At 55.4% G+C, this 19596-nt stretch overlaps 6 protein-coding genes across 6 annotated transcripts; 4 read left to right on the top strand and 2 right to left on the bottom strand.

Moving 5' to 3' along the window:
* Positions 1–611: 611 nt before the first annotated feature.
* On the top strand, positions 612–3057 carry QBC33DRAFT_339076 (uncharacterized protein). The gene is made up of 3 exons (XM_060423738.1): positions 612–1129; positions 1186–1581; positions 1651–3057. Exons 1-3 carry the CDS (start codon positions 912–914, stop codon positions 2828–2830), a joined length of 1794 nt encoding a protein of 597 aa, XP_060285266.1. The 5' UTR covers positions 612–911; the 3' UTR covers positions 2831–3057.
* Positions 3058–3405: 348 nt separating this feature from the next.
* QBC33DRAFT_339343 (putative glycine-rich cell wall structural protein 1 protein) lies at positions 3406–5137 on the top strand. Its single transcript, XM_060423739.1, has 3 exons — positions 3406–3883; positions 4007–4594; positions 4732–5137. Exons 1-3 carry the CDS (start codon positions 3751–3753, stop codon positions 4899–4901), a joined length of 891 nt encoding a protein of 296 aa, XP_060285265.1. The 5' UTR covers positions 3406–3750; the 3' UTR covers positions 4902–5137.
* QBC33DRAFT_487989 (SNF2 family N-terminal domain-containing protein) lies at positions 4982–9246 on the bottom strand. The gene is made up of 2 exons (XM_060425433.1): positions 7716–9246; positions 4982–7654 (listed from the first exon to the last, which is right to left on the bottom strand). The coding sequence occupies exons 1-2, from the start codon at positions 8971–8973 to the stop codon at positions 5373–5375; spliced, it is 3540 nt and encodes a 1179-aa protein (XP_060285264.1). The 5' UTR covers positions 8974–9246; the 3' UTR covers positions 4982–5372.
* QBC33DRAFT_605274 (6-phosphogluconate dehydrogenase C-terminal domain-like protein) lies at positions 9156–11241 on the top strand (the record flags this gene model as incomplete). The annotated part of the gene is made up of 2 exons (XM_060432275.1): positions 9156–9172; positions 9555–11241. The coding sequence occupies 2 exons, from the start codon at positions 9156–9158 to the stop codon at positions 10837–10839; spliced, it is 1302 nt and encodes a 433-aa protein (XP_060285263.1). The 3' UTR covers positions 10840–11241.
* Positions 11242–12040: 799 nt separating this feature from the next.
* On the top strand, positions 12041–13511 carry QBC33DRAFT_339506 (uncharacterized protein). Its single transcript, XM_060423740.1, has 3 exons — positions 12041–12347; positions 12418–13224; positions 13374–13511. Exons 1-3 carry the CDS (start codon positions 12211–12213, stop codon positions 13417–13419), a joined length of 990 nt encoding a protein of 329 aa, XP_060285262.1. The 5' UTR covers positions 12041–12210; the 3' UTR covers positions 13420–13511.
* Positions 13512–14648: 1137 nt separating this feature from the next.
* On the bottom strand, positions 14649–16675 carry QBC33DRAFT_576881 (uncharacterized protein; the record flags this gene model as incomplete). The annotated part of the gene is made up of 3 exons (XM_060430945.1): positions 14649–14783; positions 14882–15772; positions 16655–16675. The coding sequence occupies 3 exons, from the start codon at positions 16673–16675 to the stop codon at positions 14649–14651; spliced, it is 1047 nt and encodes a 348-aa protein (XP_060285261.1).
* Positions 16676–19596: the final 2921 nt, after the last annotated feature.

Raw genomic sequence — 19596 nt, 5'->3', positions numbered from 1 at the left:
TGGCGTTTTTTTTTTTTGGAAATTTACTTTGTTAAACTTGTTTTGGGTTCAATTACATTTTGGTGCTGGTGGGTTTTTTGTGCTTTTTATAACGGCGCCCCCCCCCCCCCCCCCCGGTCTGCTTGGTACCCCGTATACCTACCACAAGATTTGGTTCTATTTAGGCCAGGACTTTTCCCTCTGCCCTGATCTAGACTTCGAGGACATTATCAACTCCTCCCGTCCTAACACCCCCTACCTACGCAGTAATGAGAAGCAATCAGGAGACCAGGCAAGGTGTTGTTTGGAGATGTTCATTTCTCATTCCTGATTGGCTGGCATTTTTTTCAGCTCTCTTCGAGCACTGACCATCCAGGAGTCTCGCTGATCGTTTCGAAACCCCTTAAAGTCTCGAAACATCGCATCCGGGCGCTGTCATTCGACACCTTCCAAAACGGTCACCAGGATGGGGTAGATCCTCAATGCTGGAGACCCCCATGTCTCCGCTTTCTAAGTGGCGGGACTTTGTATATCGGTAAGTACGGCCTAATTGCGCGCATCTCCGCACCGCGTCTTAAACGGCCGAACTGGGTAATTGTTTCCTCTAGAATGTCGAGCTATCCCCTCCGATTAGTTCTGCCATCCTAGAGGCCTGGCTTCTTCAATTTCTGGTGGCTCACAAACTTGACATGTGTGAAGTGACACTGGCCGGCGACGAGCATCGCACAACCAAGGTGCCGCAGGCTCCAGCGGTCATCCGTGTTGATAAAGATGGCTGTGTTCCCTCCTCGAATCCCCCTTCCCACCCCAACTTCCAAGCCTCCTGAAGGTCGTTGTCGCTCTTTTTTACTCCCAAACACCACAGGGGTGCTTGTCACTTCCGGCCTCGGCCCAACCTATCCGCTCATTAGTTTCTTCGTCACTCCTTCAGTATGTTGTTTTCGCGTTATTATGGTGCTGGCCTGGCTGCCCTCTGGGCCGTGGTTAGCTCTGCAAGCCCCACACCGGTGGACGTAATGGTCGGTAAACCAGAGAATGACTTGGTTTTCCGGGAGGCGCTGGAGTTGGCGCGCCAGCCGCGGCTGGACAAGAGACTCTCAGCGGACTTCGACATGGAGAAGGCATGGAAGAACGAAGTTCTCTTCGCTGGGTAAAGACTCGATGTAATCCTTGCCGAGCCCAGGGACGTCACTAATTGTTTCACAGATCCTGGGTCAGCGTCGGTGATGCCGGGGATGTGGAGAGGGTTTCACTTGCAGTCACTTGTGTCGACTGTTACACCAAGGGCACTGTCGTTGCCAAGCTGACGGATGAGAATATCATTGATCCCACTGTCCGGCTCGAGTTCAAAGGGGTCGAAGCTTATGTGGATATGGAGCTTGCCGTTTCTGCCGGCGCTTCTTATGCAATCAACCTGTTCGCCTCCAACTCGCCCATCGGTCTGGGCTTCCCCGGGCTCAGTGTTGGGGTCGTCTTCTACGTGGACTTGGTCTTCAGCTTGACCGAACAGATCGACCTTGAGGGCGGCTTCTACGTCAAACTCGCCGACGATGCTTATTTGGAAGCGAGCGTATTTGGTGGAGATATCACTGATCATTTCTTGTAAGTGTGGCACGAGTCCGGATGCCGACCCCCAACAACAGACACCACGGCGCTAATGATAGAGATCAGTGATGGACTCAGCAGCAAGTCCCTTCCGGTCACCGTCAAAGCGGGACGGGCCACCTTCAAGGCCGACCTGCGTCTCCGCGTGCAATGCGGTGCTGAAGCGGAGTTTTTCGGGATCGGAGCCGGTGCCGAGCTGGGTATCTATGCCAACATTATCGAGTTTGTTGCCGTTTTGGATTCCACCCCTACCTGTGCGCTCCAGAGCACGGAGTGGTGGGATCTCAACGTTGGCGCGTTCGCTCACTTTGACGTCGTCGTCGATTACAAGACCATCGGCGCTATTCCCACCGTCTCCACGACTTTGCTCACTGCTCCTACCCTCACCCAATGCTGGATCAGCGAATCGGCGGCTGAGACGGGAAGCTATCTCACGCAAACAGCTGACACAAACACCGTTCCTGTCGCCTCTGAGGTGGTTTCCGTCTCTGTCTCATCTCCGTTCGAAAGCGGCCCCACGGAGGGGCTGACGACCTTCAACAGCCCGACCGTCACAACTGCGCCCTCTGCTTCTCCGACTGGGTCCTCATCTCCCACCTTCAGGTACCCCGGTGCCAATTCGTCGACATCTGCTGGCGGCGATGACCTGGTCACTTCAACAGTCTCTACGACTACAGTCTATACGATCACAAGCTGCGCCGCTAGCGTTGTGAACTGCCCAGCCTCGTATCAGAGCGAGATCCTTGTCACCCAGACGGTCGACATCTACACGACAGTCTGCCCAGCTTCCGCCAACATCACCTTGCCAGCCACGCCCAGCAGCACCGCGATTGCGGAGCCAACCGCGGCGGCGGCCGTCGTCCACATCATCACCGACGTCGTCGTCCTCGTCCCGTGCGCCACGCCGGTGGTCGAGACGTTCGCGCCGCCGAGCTCCATCGCACCGCCCGTGGTGCACCAGGCCGCGGCCACAGCGACGGTCGGCACGAGCCCCTCGTCCTCTGCCGGCGCGACACCGCCGTCGTTTGTGGGCGGGATTGGGGTGAAGGCCGGGTCGTGGAACAATGGTACTTCTTCGTATGCTACTTCTTCCTCTGCCTACGGTACTGGGGCGCCGAGTGCATCCTGGGTGCAGACGACGGCGGCACCGGTCACGACGGCCGTTGCGGCTGGGGCTGCTGGGCGGGCCGCTGCTGGGGGATTGGCTGTTGCGGCTGGGGCTGTGGTAGCTTGGATTATGTTGTAAGGTGGGGGATTCGGGAATTCCCATAGGTGCACTTGGTTGGATGTTGTAAGGTTTGTTTGAATGGAGTAGATCTGATACCCAAAAATAGCCCATCCCAGCTCCTGCCAACTATTCATCATACCGGGCTACCATAGTACACGTAGGTGTCTTCGTAAGCCAACCGACAATCACAGGGTTCTGTAAGCGCCTCCCTCCCAATAATTAATTGCCCGTGACTGCTGGGGACGATCTTTGGCGATTTTGGTGGAGATCCCTTGCATCACCCAATTGTCATGGCACATCGGTGACGCAATTGTGCATCCCGACGTCATGCATCCCCCACACGGAGCGAGCAGCTTGGGGTTCGGGGATGGGGATCTCGGCGTGTCTACGGAAAGCTTATACTGACTGTAGTGATATGGAGGAGCAGAAACAGCATCCTCGAGCTTGTAATTCGGCCTTGGGAATTGAGGGAAGTCCTGGATTAATTGCTATCGGTAGTGATTCGGACGGATATCCTGCAAGAGCAGAGAGGCAAACACGGATAGTATCAAGCAGCGACAAACCGGGAAAGCGACTAGGTTGTTGGTGACAATGGCAACCAGCTGGTCCCTCCCGCCTTGTCCCCGTCCAACGGTTGACCTTGACCAAAGACGTCACTCCTTCCCTCCTCTCCAATCGAGTGACCACTGTCCTTGCTTTAAGCCTTCAACTGTTCCCATAAAACATACTCTCGGGCTTGCCCTCCCTTAGATCTTTTCCACCTGAATCAATCCATAAGACCCTGATCGCCACTATTACTAGTCGCCTACGTATCTTCTCATAAACGCTCTTATACTTCATCACCGGTTAGTACCTTCACTGGATATACCCTGTCACGGATCGAACGAAACCAGCGACCGAGGCAAGAAGATTACAAAGTAGACTGAAATTAAATAACCATGGAGACCATCAGCAACATGGCAAACACAGCCGCGAAGGCCGTCTGGGGAACCAGCGCGTCCCATGAAGAGCCCATCTCCGGCAAGTCAGGAGACGTCTCCAAGGGAGAGCCATACGACGCCGGCAACATTGGTGGTGCGTACCTCGGCCCCCCCTTACCCAGTCTTATGTGTACTGACGGAGCAAAACCTACCACAGAGTATCTAACCCGAAAAGCCTACCAAGCCTGGTAACTAAAAGAGACAACCACAAAAGAACCCGGCGACAGCACCGGAGTGAGAGCCACTGACCGCACGCCCACCAACACCAACACCGCCAGCGCCAACAGCGGCGGCACGGGAATCTCCAGCGACACCTACATCGGCGCCCCCACCTCCGACACCACCACCAGCGGCAGCGGCGGCAACCCCCCACCCCCCAACCAGACCCAAGACTCTTCCACCGGCCGCGGCGACAGCAGCCGCACGCAGGGCGACGTCAGCTCGCCGTCCGACCCCCTGCAGCCCGGCGCGACGGCGGCGCGCCAGCGCTCCGACGTCGACGACTCTGGCGACGGGCCCGACGTGGACGACAACCCCGCCAAGCTCGACGGGCCCGGTCCGCGGCCGATCGAAGAGGTTGCGCGGGAGCGGGGTGGGGACGCGGGGAGGGCCGGGGGGAATGCCGGGGGCGGGGCGCTCGGCGGCGGTGAAGCCAAGGACGAGGGGGCGGGTGGAGAGGACGGGCCGCAGAAGGAGAGCCATGGGGAGGGGACGGGGGAGAAGTACGTCAAGAGTACGGGGTTAAGGGCCGATGGTGGGGATTTCGATGCTGCGAACCCTGGGGCTGGGAAGGAGGCTGAGCGTATGTTGTTTCTGGTTTCCTTATCCCCCTGCTGCTTGCAAATCTCTCAATCTCTCTCTCTCTCTCTCTCTCTCTCTCTCTCTCTCTCTCTCTCTCTCTATCTATCTACCTTGTACTGACAATTCTGGGTTTCGCAGGTCTCCTCGATCAGAAGGGCGTGCACAGGGACCCCGGACCGAAAACGGCAGGCTCCGACGCGGGTGACTCCAAGGACACCCACGCGAAGGACGCCCACAGCGGAGGCAAGGACAGGAAGCTGGGCGAGAAGCTCAAGACGAAGCTGCATATGGGCCATGCCTCTTCCTAGGCTCTTATATATACTCTCTGGTTCAACCAACCTGCCTGACTGGTGTTGTACGATGCCATGGTGTGGTGAAGGTTTGGGGCGCGGAATGACTGCATGATGGAAGGATGTCAATGGCCAGCCACACTGAGCCGTTCTTTTTTACTTTTCTGCTTGTAGTCAACTAGTCGATTATCACTGACACATTACTTGCTTGTCAATTTAACGATTAAATTGATTCTATGATATGAGTGTGTTAATGGATATCTCTTTTTAAGTCATGCCTACCTGGTTTCTTCATCATATCTCCGTTCAATATCTCTGTTGGACCCGCGATGGGCCTTACCGCCCAAATGCAACGCTATGCTGAAACCAGGGAAGCAACCCAACGCCTGTCATGGGCGACGTCATGTCATAGTATCTGGTATACATCACAAGAACTTCGCAAAGACACCCCGGTGGAATCTTCGCCTTCTCACCAACTCGTCATTGTCATTACTGGTAAGCCGGCTTCAGGGACCAGATCGCCCGTCCACTCGATCCGCGCTTCTCCATCTTTGCCACCTTCTCCAGAGCAACCTTGAACAGGTTAGCCTGTCGGGCATTCGTGCAGTAGTGGTTGAAGTGGTCCACGAGCAGCTTGGACGGGACCTGGCCGCCGTGCCTCTTGATGTAGGCGGGTATCATCTGCACAAAGTCATCCGACCTGGCAGCCTGCTGTCTCCCCGAGCCGCTCGGCGTGGCCGATCTCGAGCTCCCCGGGCTCCCATCATCAAGGCCCTGCCGAGTGGCGATGCCGGCCAGGACACCGGACGAGCTGGGACCGCCTCGTCCGCGGCGGATGTTGCTCGGGCGGCCAGCTTCGCCCACCTCGCCGGTCCAGGTGACGGTGCCGATGGGCACGTTCTGGGCCTGCTCTCCCGCCCGGCGGAGGTGCGCAGCGGCCAACCTCGCGACCCGGTTCGCCTCCTGCTGCAGCATTGCACGGTCTGCCTTGACCGTCTTCTTGCCGCTCATGATCTCGTCGTGCTCCAGCGCGCTGTGTATCCCCGAGCTGGCAAAGATGCCTTCCATGAGACGGTCCTCCTCGCTCGGTTGTGCCTCGGCCTCACCCCTGTAGACCTCGAGCCCCGCGACACCCTCGATGCCTTTGAGCCCCTCATCGCCATCGGCAGCGCTCTCGAGCTTGGCAGCAGGCTCCACCGTCTTGGAAGCTGAATTCTGAGGTTTTCGAAGGGGACCCATGTCTCTGTCCGGTAGAATCATTTCCTCCGGCCCCGATGGCTTGTTGAGTTTCACCTCGCTGCCCTTGAATAGCTCGCTGGTCTCGGTCCTGCCTTCTTCATACGAGCTGAGTGTGAAGAGGTCATGCAGATCCTTAAGTCGGAAGGTAGTTCGCTGTTTTGGATCTTTCAACACCTTGTTTGACAGGAACTGCTTGAAGATCTGGCGGTGGTAGATCTTCTCTTCGATGGTGCCGGCAGTCATGAGCCGGTAGATTGTCACTTCCTTCTTCTGTCCCAGGCGCCAAGCTCTCTCGCGGGCTTGCACGTCATTGGACGGATTCCAGTCGGGATCGAAGATGATGACTCGGTTTGCCCCCGTGAGATTTACACCCAACCCCCCAACTTTGGTAGTCAGCAGGAAGAGGTCAATCTCTGGGGTGTTGTTGAACTGGTCAACGCGTGCCTGGCGCTCCTTGATCGGTGTCTTACCGTCCATCCGAAGGTACCGGATGCCATCCTGGCGCTTGACGAACTCCTCCAGGACATCCAGCATCTGGGTGCCTTGGCTGAAGAGCAAGGTTTTATGTCCCAGCCGCTTCCACATTTGCAGCAGAGCTTTGACAACCTGCATCTTGCCGGATTTATTGGCACTTCCCCACTTGTAGCCCGGCATGGTCTTCAGTCGAGTGTCAAGCAGGTCCGGATGGTTGCATATCTTGCGGAGGATGTCGATGCCGTAGAGGGACTGCCGCGTCCTTGCCAGAATTGCCGCCATCTCATCTGATTTCAGGAACGACTCATACGCCGTCCGCTGTGGCTGGGTCAGCTTGCAGAACAGAACCTGCTCGCTCTTCTTAGGCAGGTCTGCAGCTACGTCCGCCTTGAAGCGCTGGAGGAGATACGGGCTGATTGCGTCCTTCAGGGTCTCTGCACATTTCTGCGCCGTCATGACCTGGAGATTTGTTGCATTGCCATAGCCGCCAATCTTGATGGGTATCTCGAATTGATTGCGGAAGCTGACCAGGGTCCCTAGCCGCATCGGGTATACGAAGTCGAATAGGGACCAGAGCTCGGTCAGGTTGTTCTGCATCGGGGTTCCAGATAGGATGATTCGATGCACGGTCCTGAGCTCTTTGCAATTGACGGTGATGGTGGTGTTGGGACTTCGGATCTTGTGACCCTCGTCCAGAACAGCGTAACCCCAGTCGACCGGGATTAAGACGTCGCTATACGTCTGTAACCCTGCGTATGTGGTCACCAAGACGTGACCGTGTTTCACCACTCGGTCGACGATCTTCTCCGCTGCCTTGTTGGACTTTGTAGGTCTGCGAATGCCCCCCCAATCGTCTTCGTGCTCTTCAAGATGGCCTTCGTTCCGCACGTTCAACATCCCGCTACCCGAGGAATGCAAGATAGACACTCGCAGAGGGGGCCACCAGCGATGGAATTCGTTGACCCACTGTTGAAGGACCGTAGCTGGTGCGACCACTATCACCGGTTTGTCAAGCATCTTGCTATAGTGCAAGGCGGCAACAAAGGAAATAAGTTGGACTGAGAGACAAGTCAGCGTTTGCATGGAGAGATGGCCAAAGCCAGCGACAACAGCTCATACCTGTCTTGCCAAGCCCCATCTCATCTCCAATAATGCCACCAACTTCCTGAGCATATAGTTCTGCAAGCCACTGCACGCCTGTTTTCTGGTAGTCGAATAGCGAGGGATAAATGTCACCGGGTAACTTGAGGCCATTCTCGAACTTGTGGTCCGGCTGGTCGGGAGAGGGTTTGAACCACTCTTCCTCGCCAGTGTCGAGCTCGATAAGTTGGCCAGAATTTTCCTGGCGGCGTCTTCGAGCACGACTTCTTCGATCCACCCAGTCCTGAAGCCTCGTCTGGTAGACGTCCTCGTTTCCATCGTCGATTCTGCTCAGGTCGACTTTGCCTTCGCCCCTTGCAACTTTCTTGCGGGGGGGTTTGCGAGTCAGATCAGTTAGGTCGACATCATCACTCTCCTCATCACCAAACTTGAATGGTTCGGGAGTTTCCGCCTCCGAAGCGGCAGCGCTGGGCGTGAACTCATCAGACGAGACTGCCTCGGCTTGGACCTTGCGTTTCTTTCGTGGCCGCAGAGAGAATTCGTCCTCGACCACCGACGGCCCGGATTCAGGCTCTTCAGCAAAACCCGGAAGCCGGAGGTTCTGATGCGAGCGCGGCTCATAGCTGACCTGCTCTTCCAGCTCATCGGCCACAGCTTCATCCTCCGCATCGAGGATCACATCTGCGAGATCCCCCTCCAGGCCCTCTGGACGAGGCCCACCGACCTTGGAGAACGGAGTGATCTTGCCAGTTCGGATGAGGTATTCCCGCTGGGTTTCATTCGGGAGTCTCTTCCCGCCCGTGCCAGGCCCACGTTCCTCAGATGCATCTTCCTGGTGCCGCTGCTCGATCCGTTCTTTGAAGTCGGAGATGTCTTTGTCGCATATTTGTATCTCGGAGTCGAGGCGGGCGATCTCTTGTCGGATACGTTGCTGCGCTATCAGGTTGCCAATTGAGCTTTGTAGCTTCTGGTGTAAGGTTCGTCTCTGGTTATCGAGTCTCGTCTTGGTGAGCTCTACTTTCTCGATGCGCTTCTGATCCTTCTTGTCTTCTGCATCGATCAGGGCCAGGTTCGCCTGGAAGGTGATATCTCTCTCGAGTTCATCTTGGTCTCGGACATTTTCAGTCAGATCTTTGAGCGCAGATTCTTCGTCGGTGGGGTTGTTTCCCTTTTCGTTCGGATTGGGAGACGAGGCAGTTTTGTCGTGATCATGCTCTGCCTGGAGGGTCTGATTGGCGCTCGAGGTTGCCCCGGAATCCTCGCCGTCAGCGGTCATGATGAAAGATTCCGGAATGATGTCATGAAAGAAGAAAGAGCAAAGGGAAGCAAGTTAGAAACGTAGAGTGGTTGACGAGGTTGCGAAGAAAGATTTAAATTTTTGAAGAACTCGTAGTTCTTTGTCGACTTTTATTTAGTAAGAGGCAAAAAATGCACTCCGGGAAGGCAGGTGGTGCCTGGATGACGGGCACGGCGGGGTGACGCATTCATTGTCTGGCTGTCGCGAAATCCCGCGAAGTCAGGTGACTTTATACGTTAACTTAAATGGAATCGAGTGTGGGCTATGGGCCATGGCCACCCTTCCAAAGGTTATGGCTTACGCATACAGTAATGTGACAGGACAATAAAATTCTAGAGGACTGTGGCAATCCGGAATGGTTACTTTATCTCACTCATGGAAGCGTTGAGGAGGTGCTGCTGCTCCGGAGCAGCAAAAGTACAGGCAAAGCTCGAAGGGCCGAGGCACCTCAGCAAACAATTTGGTGGTATGATGGGGACTTACACCTCGGCCCGCATCCTGCACTCCTTCAAGTCACTTCGAGGCGATATGTTATCACCTTCCCCATCTGCCTCGACGAGGGACCTGACTCGGCCGCCATGGCTTGAGGAGATGCTTCAGGACCGCTCCCTCGCACCCAGGCTCTTCTCATGGACATTGGCGAACCTTCCTGGAGTTCAAGGTTGCCATCGGGGTCAAAATAAGGAGGTTCCTACAAGCGGAGACTCGAGTAAACGCTTCTATGTCCTCGGCGTCGGAAATCTTGGTCGTCTCTTCGCAACTGCGCTCGCCAAGCTTCCAGAACCACCACCGATTACCCTCGTGTTCCACAAGAGGTCGTTACTTGAGCAATGGGCGTCGAACCCGGGGATTGAGATAACTCGCTCCGGGACGAGAGCGCGGACTCTCGACTTTAATGTCGAGTGGTGGACCGATCAGAGGCCAGACATTGGTCCAACCACGGAGATCTGCAATGGGCGCGCCATCTCCAACCTCATCATCGCAACCAAAGCCCCGGATGCGCTGCCTCAGGTCGATAAACTCCGCCGTTATCTGAATGGTCGGTCCACGGTTGCCTTTGTTCAAAACGGCATGAACAGACTATGGCCCCCGTACGGGGTCGAGTACAACCATTGCCGGTATCAGCCAAATGGACATCCGAACTGGATTGCCTGCGTCGCAACGCACGGCGTCACGTCCTTAGGTACTTTCAGGAGCCTCCATGCATCGCCGGCCGACGTTGCCATGGGACCTGTGTCGCTGAACAGCGAGAACGCGTGGCAAGCGGATTATCTGATGAGCCAGATTACCGCAGCTCCCTACCTTGACGCCCGACGGGTCTCGAGGTCAGATCTCTGGGTTTTACAGCTGGAGAAGCTCATTGTTAACTGCATCATCAACCCCCTCACAGCTATACTACGGTGCAAGAACGGCGTTCTCTTCGCAGACCAAGACGGCCCGCTCATCCGGGTCATGGACGTGCTCTTGGAAGAAGCCAGCCGCGTACTTCAAACTTTAGTCCGGGACGAGACCAGCAGAGAGATTTTGCTGGATAACGACGCAGTCCCCGATGGACAGGAATCCGTCGAGATGCGGCTCCAATATCTACTCGACCGGTTTTCCACCGCACGCCTAAGAGCCATGCTACACACTGTTGGCGAAAAGGTCAAGGACAACACAAGTTCCATGTTGCAAGATGTAATGTCGGGAAAGAAAACCGAGATCAGAGAGTTCAACGGATGGCTGATCGATACTGCCGGCTACCTGGGCGGGCTGGATGTCGAGGGTCACAAGCGGCTGATCCAGCTCGTGGAAAACGGCACCGTTCTGGAAGCAACACAAGTCGGCGGACATGTCTGCCCCTGACAGCAATGATCGTCTCATTATGATTGCGTCTTGCAGCAGCCTATGATCAAACAGCATTCGGATAGGGCACTGAAGTACCTGGCCAGGGGCGGGTGATTGCCACCCACTGCACATGTTTAAAGTTTTGATCCGCCATCGTTCGAACCAAAGAGTGCAGGCGATCCTGATTGAGCGGAAATATGCCCGGGCGCATATGGGGGGCTATAACGAGAATGATATTGCCTCGGTTCTCGTTAAACTTGGACACACCCACCACCAGGAAGAGGAACCCACTGGTTATTCATCAAAACCGAAACCGGGCTCGCCCAATCGACTGTTCTCCTTTGACATTCACACCGCTTCTCAGAGGCCTATCTACTGCATATTAAATTCCGTGAAATTACGGACGTACGCCGTGCCCGACAAGGCCATTTGCAGGAAGGGCTGACGCCTGCGAATAGAAGGATGTTGTCAAGCTGGTCATCTGCTGCAAGATCTTCGCAGGACCTACTATGCGGAGAAGCCTTGGCCCTTTCTGGGGAAGGCTTTGTGATCTTTCGCCCAGACATTTCGTGACGTGTCGTGGTGGATCTCTTACCATGGCATCGTTATAGCCCCGATATGGGGGTTTGATATACCCCCCTCATTACGCCAAAGGGCCTCTTCCCTCCCAGCAAAAGCCTGCATCGACGACCCTTCTCTGCACATGTATGTACATACAGTACTCCAAAAGTGGCAAGACTGCGCAGGTTGGCATCGCCAAATTAGTCGATACGTCAGGTTACTATCTGGGATCCAGAAGAAGCAGCCTTGGGCAGATCTTTGCTGGAAAAGGAGCTCGGCCTCTTTCCACATGTGGTCCTGTTTGCAGCAAGGTCGACACCACCTTTGCTACTTTTGCAACCCCAATTATTCCGCTTCCTACGATGCGCAATCTAGCATACCAGATGCGCCAGAGCCACCTGGAGCCGAGCGGAGCGCGTCTGGAAAAAAATATGGCGTCGTCCTCCTACACGGGACGTCCCACCATATCTGGGCAGTGGCACAATAGGTAGGCCTTGTGACATGTATGACATACATGCCGAAGCAGCGTGCAATATGCCTGAGACAATGCCAGGGTTTTTTCGCCTCGAGTCTGCGGAATACGTAATGGCGCCGGATTGGCCACTTCCACACAAAGGAGAAAAACCAGCCAGATGGGATTGTACCTCAAGTATCGCAAAAGGAAAGAAAGGTCTTTCGCTAAAGTACTCCCCCCTGGCCGGAGAAGCTTGCGAGGAACAATCATTGGATGGGGCCGATGGGCCCTGTCAAGGTATATTTGGTTAAATGTCCCGATTGGCTCCGTCATTCATATGCGACGGCAGCAGGCGAGTCGGGGGCTGACCGCATATGTCGCTTAAGTCCCTTGTATTCCTTGTGACTCTCGCCTCAGGAGGGAGGCAGGTCGACGCACAGGCAAGACAGATGTGGAAAAAAAGAAAGAGCGAAAAAGGAAGGTCTGAACGAAAAGGTCTGCGCAGTAGGCAGTAGGTACAGAATGGCCCCAAAGCATCGCAAATCCAGCCAGCAGTGTAGTCGGAAATTTGACATCAATAGTTACGTGACATCGCGCGCCAAGCAGCCGACAATAAAACGAGGAAAAAAGACATGGAATCCCATGCCCCCCACAAAGATCGGCGCCGTGAGCTGTCAGATTTCGGATACTCGTTCAGGAGCCTCCCGGGGGTCTGTCTGTCTTCCCCGACCACACGATTTATTTACCAGGGCCAGGGAGGAGCTATGGCCGCCCCTCGACGGAAGCTTCGATTGCTGGGACGATCCCCGAATGTCGGGCGTCCCGGGGATTTTCTTGTACCGGCATGAGGACCCTCTGCCTGCCTGCCTGCCTGCCTGCCTGCCTGCGTCAGAAATTTGCACGTTGCGATCTAGGCTGGGGTTGGTTAGAGACGTTGATGCTCCTTCCCTGCGAGGTGAGTATGGCTCCATCGTTCGATTGGAGCGAGGCCTAGACTCAACTCGGCGCTTTTCTCTGCGCCGCCGTTTCTATCATTGCTTTTTTTTTTCAGCCCTTTGTCGGGGAAAAAGAGGAGGCTTATCTGAATACGCGGGCAGACCGTTGGGCTATCCGTTGGTTTGGTTGGCTACAACCTTCAATCCTCTCGACTCTGTGGTGCGCTGCCCCTTGTCTTTCCAACCCCAATGTCTTGTGTGTGGGATTTCTGACACGTCTTTTTTTTTTTTTCTTCCCTCTGAGAGCAAATCTTTCTGGCTGCCTCCCGCTTTGGGACGACTTGCCTGGCCAATCAGACGACGATGGTTTGTTTCTATTGGATCAAGAATTGCCTCGATCCTGCGGGGGAGAGACATGCACACAGAGACCCCAAACATCAAGAAGGGCAGCCAGTAAGTCACCCTGAGTAGAGACGCGCTGCGTACCCGATATGATATATCGTGTGCACCCTGCTCGTCAACGGCAGGTGGTGGCACTGATGTTATTAGTGACTACCTATGCAGGAAAAATATCTATCAAGTGCGTATGCTAAACCGACCAGACCTCCTCCCCACCAACGAAGCTTGCGCAGGTACGTTACAGTTTGAGACAGCTAGGAAATAAAGTTGTGCGAGGAAAGAGAGTAGCAATGAATTCTAAACAACAAGGATAAGATTAAGGAACAGCGGAGATGGTGTCGTCCTGCCAGGAACATGACAGAGAGGTGGGGAAGCCAATTAAGAGGGAGGTATCGTGGAAGTGCCGGTGCCTGTGGGTGTGTTGATATAAATTATGCCGCCGTTCCCCAGCCAGTCTCGTGTTTTTTCGTGTGCGCGTGTGCGTTTGTGTTTGCGTTTGCGCCTCCCCCCCAGACGCCGTGTAAATTCCCCTTCGTTTCCCATTCCCCCGTCTCCCAGGACGGGTCCCAAGCAAGGTTATCGAAGCAACCTGACCAGCCTCCTCTTTCTTTTCCCCCCTCCCTTTCCCTTCTGCCCGGGCCCCTTGGGTGGCCGGCTGGCCGCCCATCCGCGCTCAGCCGCTCTCTCGTCGTAGCGGACCTGGCCACATATCCAGTGGCCGGCTCCTATACCCGTTCGCCAGGGAGAAAATAAAAGAGGTCATAGTTCGTCACCCGGGTTTGTAACCAAAAAGAAACATCCATCATGTATATCAATCACCCTTGGTGCCCCCTTATCTATATCGTCAGACATGAGGAAACAAAAGGACAGTGAAAAGCCCTGGGGAAAGCCGTCATTAGGCGGTGTTCTGGGGTATCTCTAGTATTAACCCGCCAATTCCCAAAAGGAAGCCCCCTAAAACGATGTGTGCAGAATGCCGAAGCGTCGAATTCAGACAAGAATAATGGTAAACAAGCCACCCAAAACTCGTTGCGAAGGGGGGATATAAGGCGCAATGAGCCAAATGGCCCTTCCACCTGTCCCTTCGAAAAGGCATCTGCTAGCAACCGTGCGCCTCGCTGGAGAAGAGAATAGAAGAATGTACGTGAGAACTTGAAGTAACGAGTCAAGTGTGGGTCGTCGAGAGGGAGCAAAAGACGGGCAACAGGGGGAGGAGAAGATGGTCCTCGGTGCCGTAGTTTGTGTGTTTTGCGGTAGTGCGTCGTTGTTGCTTCTTTCTGAGGCTGCCGAGCTTCCGATGTGTGCACTCGTGCCGGAAGGGCGAAAAGGCGATATGGGTGCCGCTTTCTGAACCATGTCGTCGACGCCTGCCGTTGCAACGCCTCTCTCATCCCGCAAGCTCCTTATTGGAGTTGCGAGGGGTATAAGGTGGCGTCCCCGGGCCTAGGAGTCGAAACCCCTGGCGGGGACATTGATTGCTATAAGTTTTGACCAAGCAACTCCGACGCCCTCTCTCGACAAGCGGCGGGCGTAAACCCTGTGCCCACCTTGTTCGCCACGATACGCCATTTCTCGTTCTCGTAGTCTTGGAGCGCTGTGCGAAGCTTTTGATCCTGAGCATCTCCAATGTCAGCGAAATCGAACCAACTGTAGTTGTACCATGTGCCTTCTTGGTAGGAAACCAAAGTGCGCCGGTCTGGATCCCACTCACCGTCTCATCGGTCCACTGAGTGGTCTTGGCCTTGAGTTTTGTACAATAGCGTACTTGAAGCGTCCCGCTAGATCGTCCAGGGAAAAAGTCGGCGATTTGCTTCCACGTGAGACTCTTGTTCTCCTTCAGGTCGATGAGTAGCTGATCGTCCTCGGGTGTAAATTTCAGCTTTGGGCCTCTTGGTCGGGGAGCAGGAGGGGGCATTCCTGCCTGCCCAACGACACTGGGCGCGCCCCCTCCACTGCCTCCATCCCCTTCCCGTCGCATTAGCTTGTTTGGAGGGCCTGTGTCTGGAAGTCGATGGTGGTGATGGGTGGGAGGGGCCGTAGCGGCTTGCGCATACGCCGCGCCCATTGGTGTCTGCTGCATAGATTCGAGGTCGCTCTCTTGAAGGTCTGGCATGCCGGGAACAGATAGATCGAGCTCGTCTGGGCGCGGCCGCTTTACCCCTGCCGAGGCGCCGTGGGAGGGGGCTAAAGACGGATACAAGGGAGTAACAACATTGTGGGGAGAAGGGCCAGGAGCGGCGTAGTGCGGAGGCCCCGGATGGCCCATGTGCCGCGCTCCGGGAAGCCCGGCCATGTGCGAGGGGTCCATCAACACCTGGTGCTGATGGTGCGCGCCAGGGTGATGCTGCTGCAGGCCGTGATGGGTCGGCTGCTGGTGGTGATGGTCCGGCGGATCATGGAGAGCCCCGGGCCCGGCATGTCCGAGCGAGGCCCGGTGGTGATGCCCGCCATACGGGTGCTGAGGCTGGCTCTGGTCGCCCGGATGCGATTCCTGTGGTGAGTAATCGACATTGTAGTCCGGTCCTACTCGGTAATTGCCCGCCAGCGTGCCTCCAATACATGGGTTCCGCCAGAGCGAACCGCTCTGGCTGGTCGCCGGGTTCTGTATGGAAAGAATTTGTCAGATGGGGCCCCCGCGGGGCTGCGTCGGGAGTAGGGTGCGGTGGTATGCAAGGGCGTTGACCGTCTCAGACGTAGTCCGCCACCCCGAGGGCAAGGCGCCGTGAGACTATGAGGAGGAAGGGGTGCTATTGCTTGTTGGGCAGCAGAGCACATGTGTTTTCGAGGGGCGACGATATCTGATACTGGCGATGGTGGCAGAATGCTGCTCGGCAGTGAGAGTTGATGGATGGTTCCTCCCCTCCCGACTACGGGCGGCGTCGTTTGGGTGTCCCGCAATGGTGGGCGAGCGATGACACAACCTGGTGGACCCTTCCTTCAACAGCTGGGCATGACTGGCGAAATTGTGAGGCTGGTATGGCGTTGAGAATCTCGTTTCCTTGTCTGAGCTTTCCAGTATGGGCTGGATTTTTCACTTTTCTATATGGGTACAGAGTAGGATTCAAGGAACAGGATAGCGCAGTGTGGGCAGGGGACGCATTATATCGTCTGATCTTCGTTATCGTGACATAAGCGTTTTGCCCATGTGCGAAACGACATTCTTAAGCAGGTACAGGGAGCCAAGTTACCTTGCCCAACGACGGCGGTAGCATAATTTGAGGATCTTATGCCATGGTCTGTCTGGCTGCCGGATATAGGAACACGACCCTGGCATGGACTAATGATGCAACAACGGGGGCCGGGGGGGATGACAGCAGGTTGACAGACACCCAAATAAATTAGCGAAATCGAGAGACCCCGGACGGCTAACCTAAAGAGGAGACTTGGGACTCCGGTTGATCTAAAGGGACTGAGGTGTCTGGGAAACGCAGAAGAACACAAAACGACAGGCTGGATGGTGAATAAATTATGAAACATGGGCTACCATGCAGTTGGAGAGCAGCATGACCATCGAATAATGGAGCCTGCATGTATTATGATCGCAACGACAGCTTGCCTCGCCAGCAAAGCCGGTATTGGGTAGGAATCAAGGAGCGTTCCGCTGTGAGCAATCTGTGCCCCCCCCAGGAAGCCAGGAAGAGAACATGGGGAGGGGGGAGTGAGTCGAGTGACATGAGACAGGGGAGGTACAACACGGTACTTGGTTTGTGTGCATGGTGCTGAATGCCGTGGCTGGCAAGTGGAGAAGATTTTGGGTGGGTGATGGAGCTTTTCCCCTTCTGAAGGAGGGTATAATGCGACTGGGGTGGGTTATATTACCCAGACAAGGAAAGGAGGTTGAGTGTGTACGTACTCCCCTACGGCGTGTGGTTGAGCACTACTCAGTAGCAGCCACAGAATTAGTTACCAGATTGCCGAACAGGCGAGGGGTAGGGGGATCCCGGAACCAAGGGGAGAGAGCAAGGTCAGGTACTCGACAGAAGCCAGGCGGACGGACGTTTTCAGCCGCGAAGGCCAAGCACCACGTTGGTACAGTACTTTTAGTATTGCTTAGACGCGAAACGGCTAGCGTGGCGCGTTTGGGCAGCCCATAGACGTGGAGGGTTGGAATGACCTCGCATAGGTTCTGCGAAGGGAGCACTTGTCCTGGCCATGGAAGGAGGTGACGAGCTGCGAAAGGCCCAACGCCGAGGTATCCAGCCGTGAGACAAGATTGCAATGCCCGGGCCCTGGATATTGCTTCTCTCGCTGCCGAAGTTGGTCGCCCACTTCCGGAGGCGCCGAGGAGGGCCCTGCCAATGGATTGCGAGATAGCCACGCCTGTTCCCATGGGGAGTCTGTGTGCTCGAAGTACAGCCTGAGTAGCAAACCTGGAGAAGGGTTCAGAGGGGGTCATTCTTCCAGGCTGACATCCCGTCCGTTCCATCATCAAGGCTACCAGAGGCCCACCGGTTCCGGGTCGTTGGTCTGGCTGGCCGTGGCGCAGGGTGGACTGCGAACTCTAATCTCGGGGACTCCAAGATTGCGTTCAATGCTGTTCAGGCACGCCATGACCTGACTGGGCTGAGTCTGGAGAAGCTGCACTTGAGCATGATAGGTAGCGTGCAAGTGAAGAATTGGTGGGTCATCCGGGCCATCTGACTGGCTGAGATGATGCGGCGAGGGGGCTTTTTGGCGGGTTGGAGAAGCAGTAGGGGGGGGGGGAGGGCATGGCGTGGTGGAGGCTGATCCAGGATTCGCATGAAAGAAACGCGTTTCATTAAACCTTGCAATTAAAGGACGTCTTATGCTGCCACCAAAAGACAAAATTAAACCTGATTTCGCGCATTTTTCTAGAAGCGTGGAACTTGCTTCTAGCGCCCGACCGGTCGCTCCAGCAGATTGGATAAGGGCTTCCCTGTCATCTATCCATGTTGACCGGAATGAATTTCCCAGTTGCACGGGCTCTCCTACTAGGGGCTGAGCCATACAGGGAGTCAAGGACACTGTTTGACGTGGGGCCACTGACGCGGCGAGAAGGGGGATATTGGGGCGCAAGGGAATATCAGTGGAGAGCAACTCGCAAACGCACCGACGATGGGTTCGAGCGATCGAGAAGGATGAGGGCAGAAGGAAAGAGGAGGATCGGCCGGAATTTGAGAGAAAAGTGCAATGGCGGCCAATTCCGGCGGCTGATGGGGGAAGACGCAGTACATTCACGTCTCCATCCGACGACTTCAACAAGGGCAGGAACTATCCACCAGGGGGGTTAGGTAGGCAATTGCCCTGCTCAATTTCCATCTCCGATCGCCTCTTTCCCCGGTGAACAGGCCAAAAATAGCAATTCTCCATCTTCCAGGTTCCCCCGACTCCTCACCATGGGACGAAGTCACTTTGACCATCATCTGCAGTTCGGCCCCAACTGTTGTCCCTTCCAGGTCCCCATCCCTATCTTCCCTACCTACCCGTATGCATAATGGGCGGGTTAACAAAATCATCGACACGTTGTTTCCCCCCTCTCCAGCCTGAGAAACTGGGCCACAATTTGGGGGGGCGTGCGGTAAGGCGTGCGGCGTGCGGCGTGCGGCGTTGCTTATTAGGTTGGTGATGCAACGCTTTCGAATTCGGCCCATCTCCCGAGACTCCTGATCAGCGTTTGAGCTCAGGGCCCCTTGCGATGGAATGCCCCAATGAAGTAAGCTCGCTCAAGATCTTGACTCCAACCATAATTAACAATTGTCACATTTAATTTTCGCCTCGGATTGTGTGTGTCAGCCCTAACACACGTCCCGGCGATGTCTTGGGCCGAACCGTTGGATACTGTACTTAGTATGTTATCAACAACCCTTGGGGTCCCCCATCTGTCAGACTTTCCCAAGTCGCCGGTCGGATCCGATGGTCTGACAGCGTCCTACAACTGTTCGGAAGCTTGTCTGAGTCTCCTTCGTCCAAATTTGATCGCCGTCCTGGGCTGCTAAAAGGGTTGCACGACTCCATGATCGCCGCCCGCCCTTGCAGAAAAGTTCGAATAAGCCACCTCCCGACAACTCGGACACGAGCCCAGGCCGGCAGCCACAACTTGTCCTGCCCCAATTGCCCTGCCCAAGCCTCCAACTCTCATTGGCCTCCGTTGATTCTCTGTTTAAGACGCATAGGATAGTTTCCAGCGGTGCTCTAATCCATCCTTGCCTGACCAAGTCCCAACCCCTATCTTTCTCTCCTTTTTGGATGCGAACACCCTTTACTACGACGAGATCTCCTTCGGCTTACACAAGGCTGACAGCTCTTTGGCACCTAGTGCATGAATGCATTGAGCGCAATTTCAGACGATCATCGTCACCAACCGCTGATTCATCTTATTACTCGCTCCTCCCTTAGCACTACCGTCGTCCCATCTTGTCTAATCCCCATGGACTGCAAACACCTCGGTTCGATGGTATCCCGCAA

The sequence above is a fragment of the Phialemonium atrogriseum genome, assembly GCF_030411735.1.
Source record: "Phialemonium atrogriseum strain 8032-3 unplaced genomic scaffold QBC33scaffold_7, whole genome shotgun sequence".
In the NCBI taxonomy this organism is placed as follows: Eukaryota; Fungi; Ascomycota; class Sordariomycetes; order Cephalothecales; family Cephalothecaceae; genus Phialemonium; species Phialemonium atrogriseum.
Note: the sequence above shows the minus strand (reverse complement) of the source record. Positions and strands in the feature narration are given on the sequence as shown.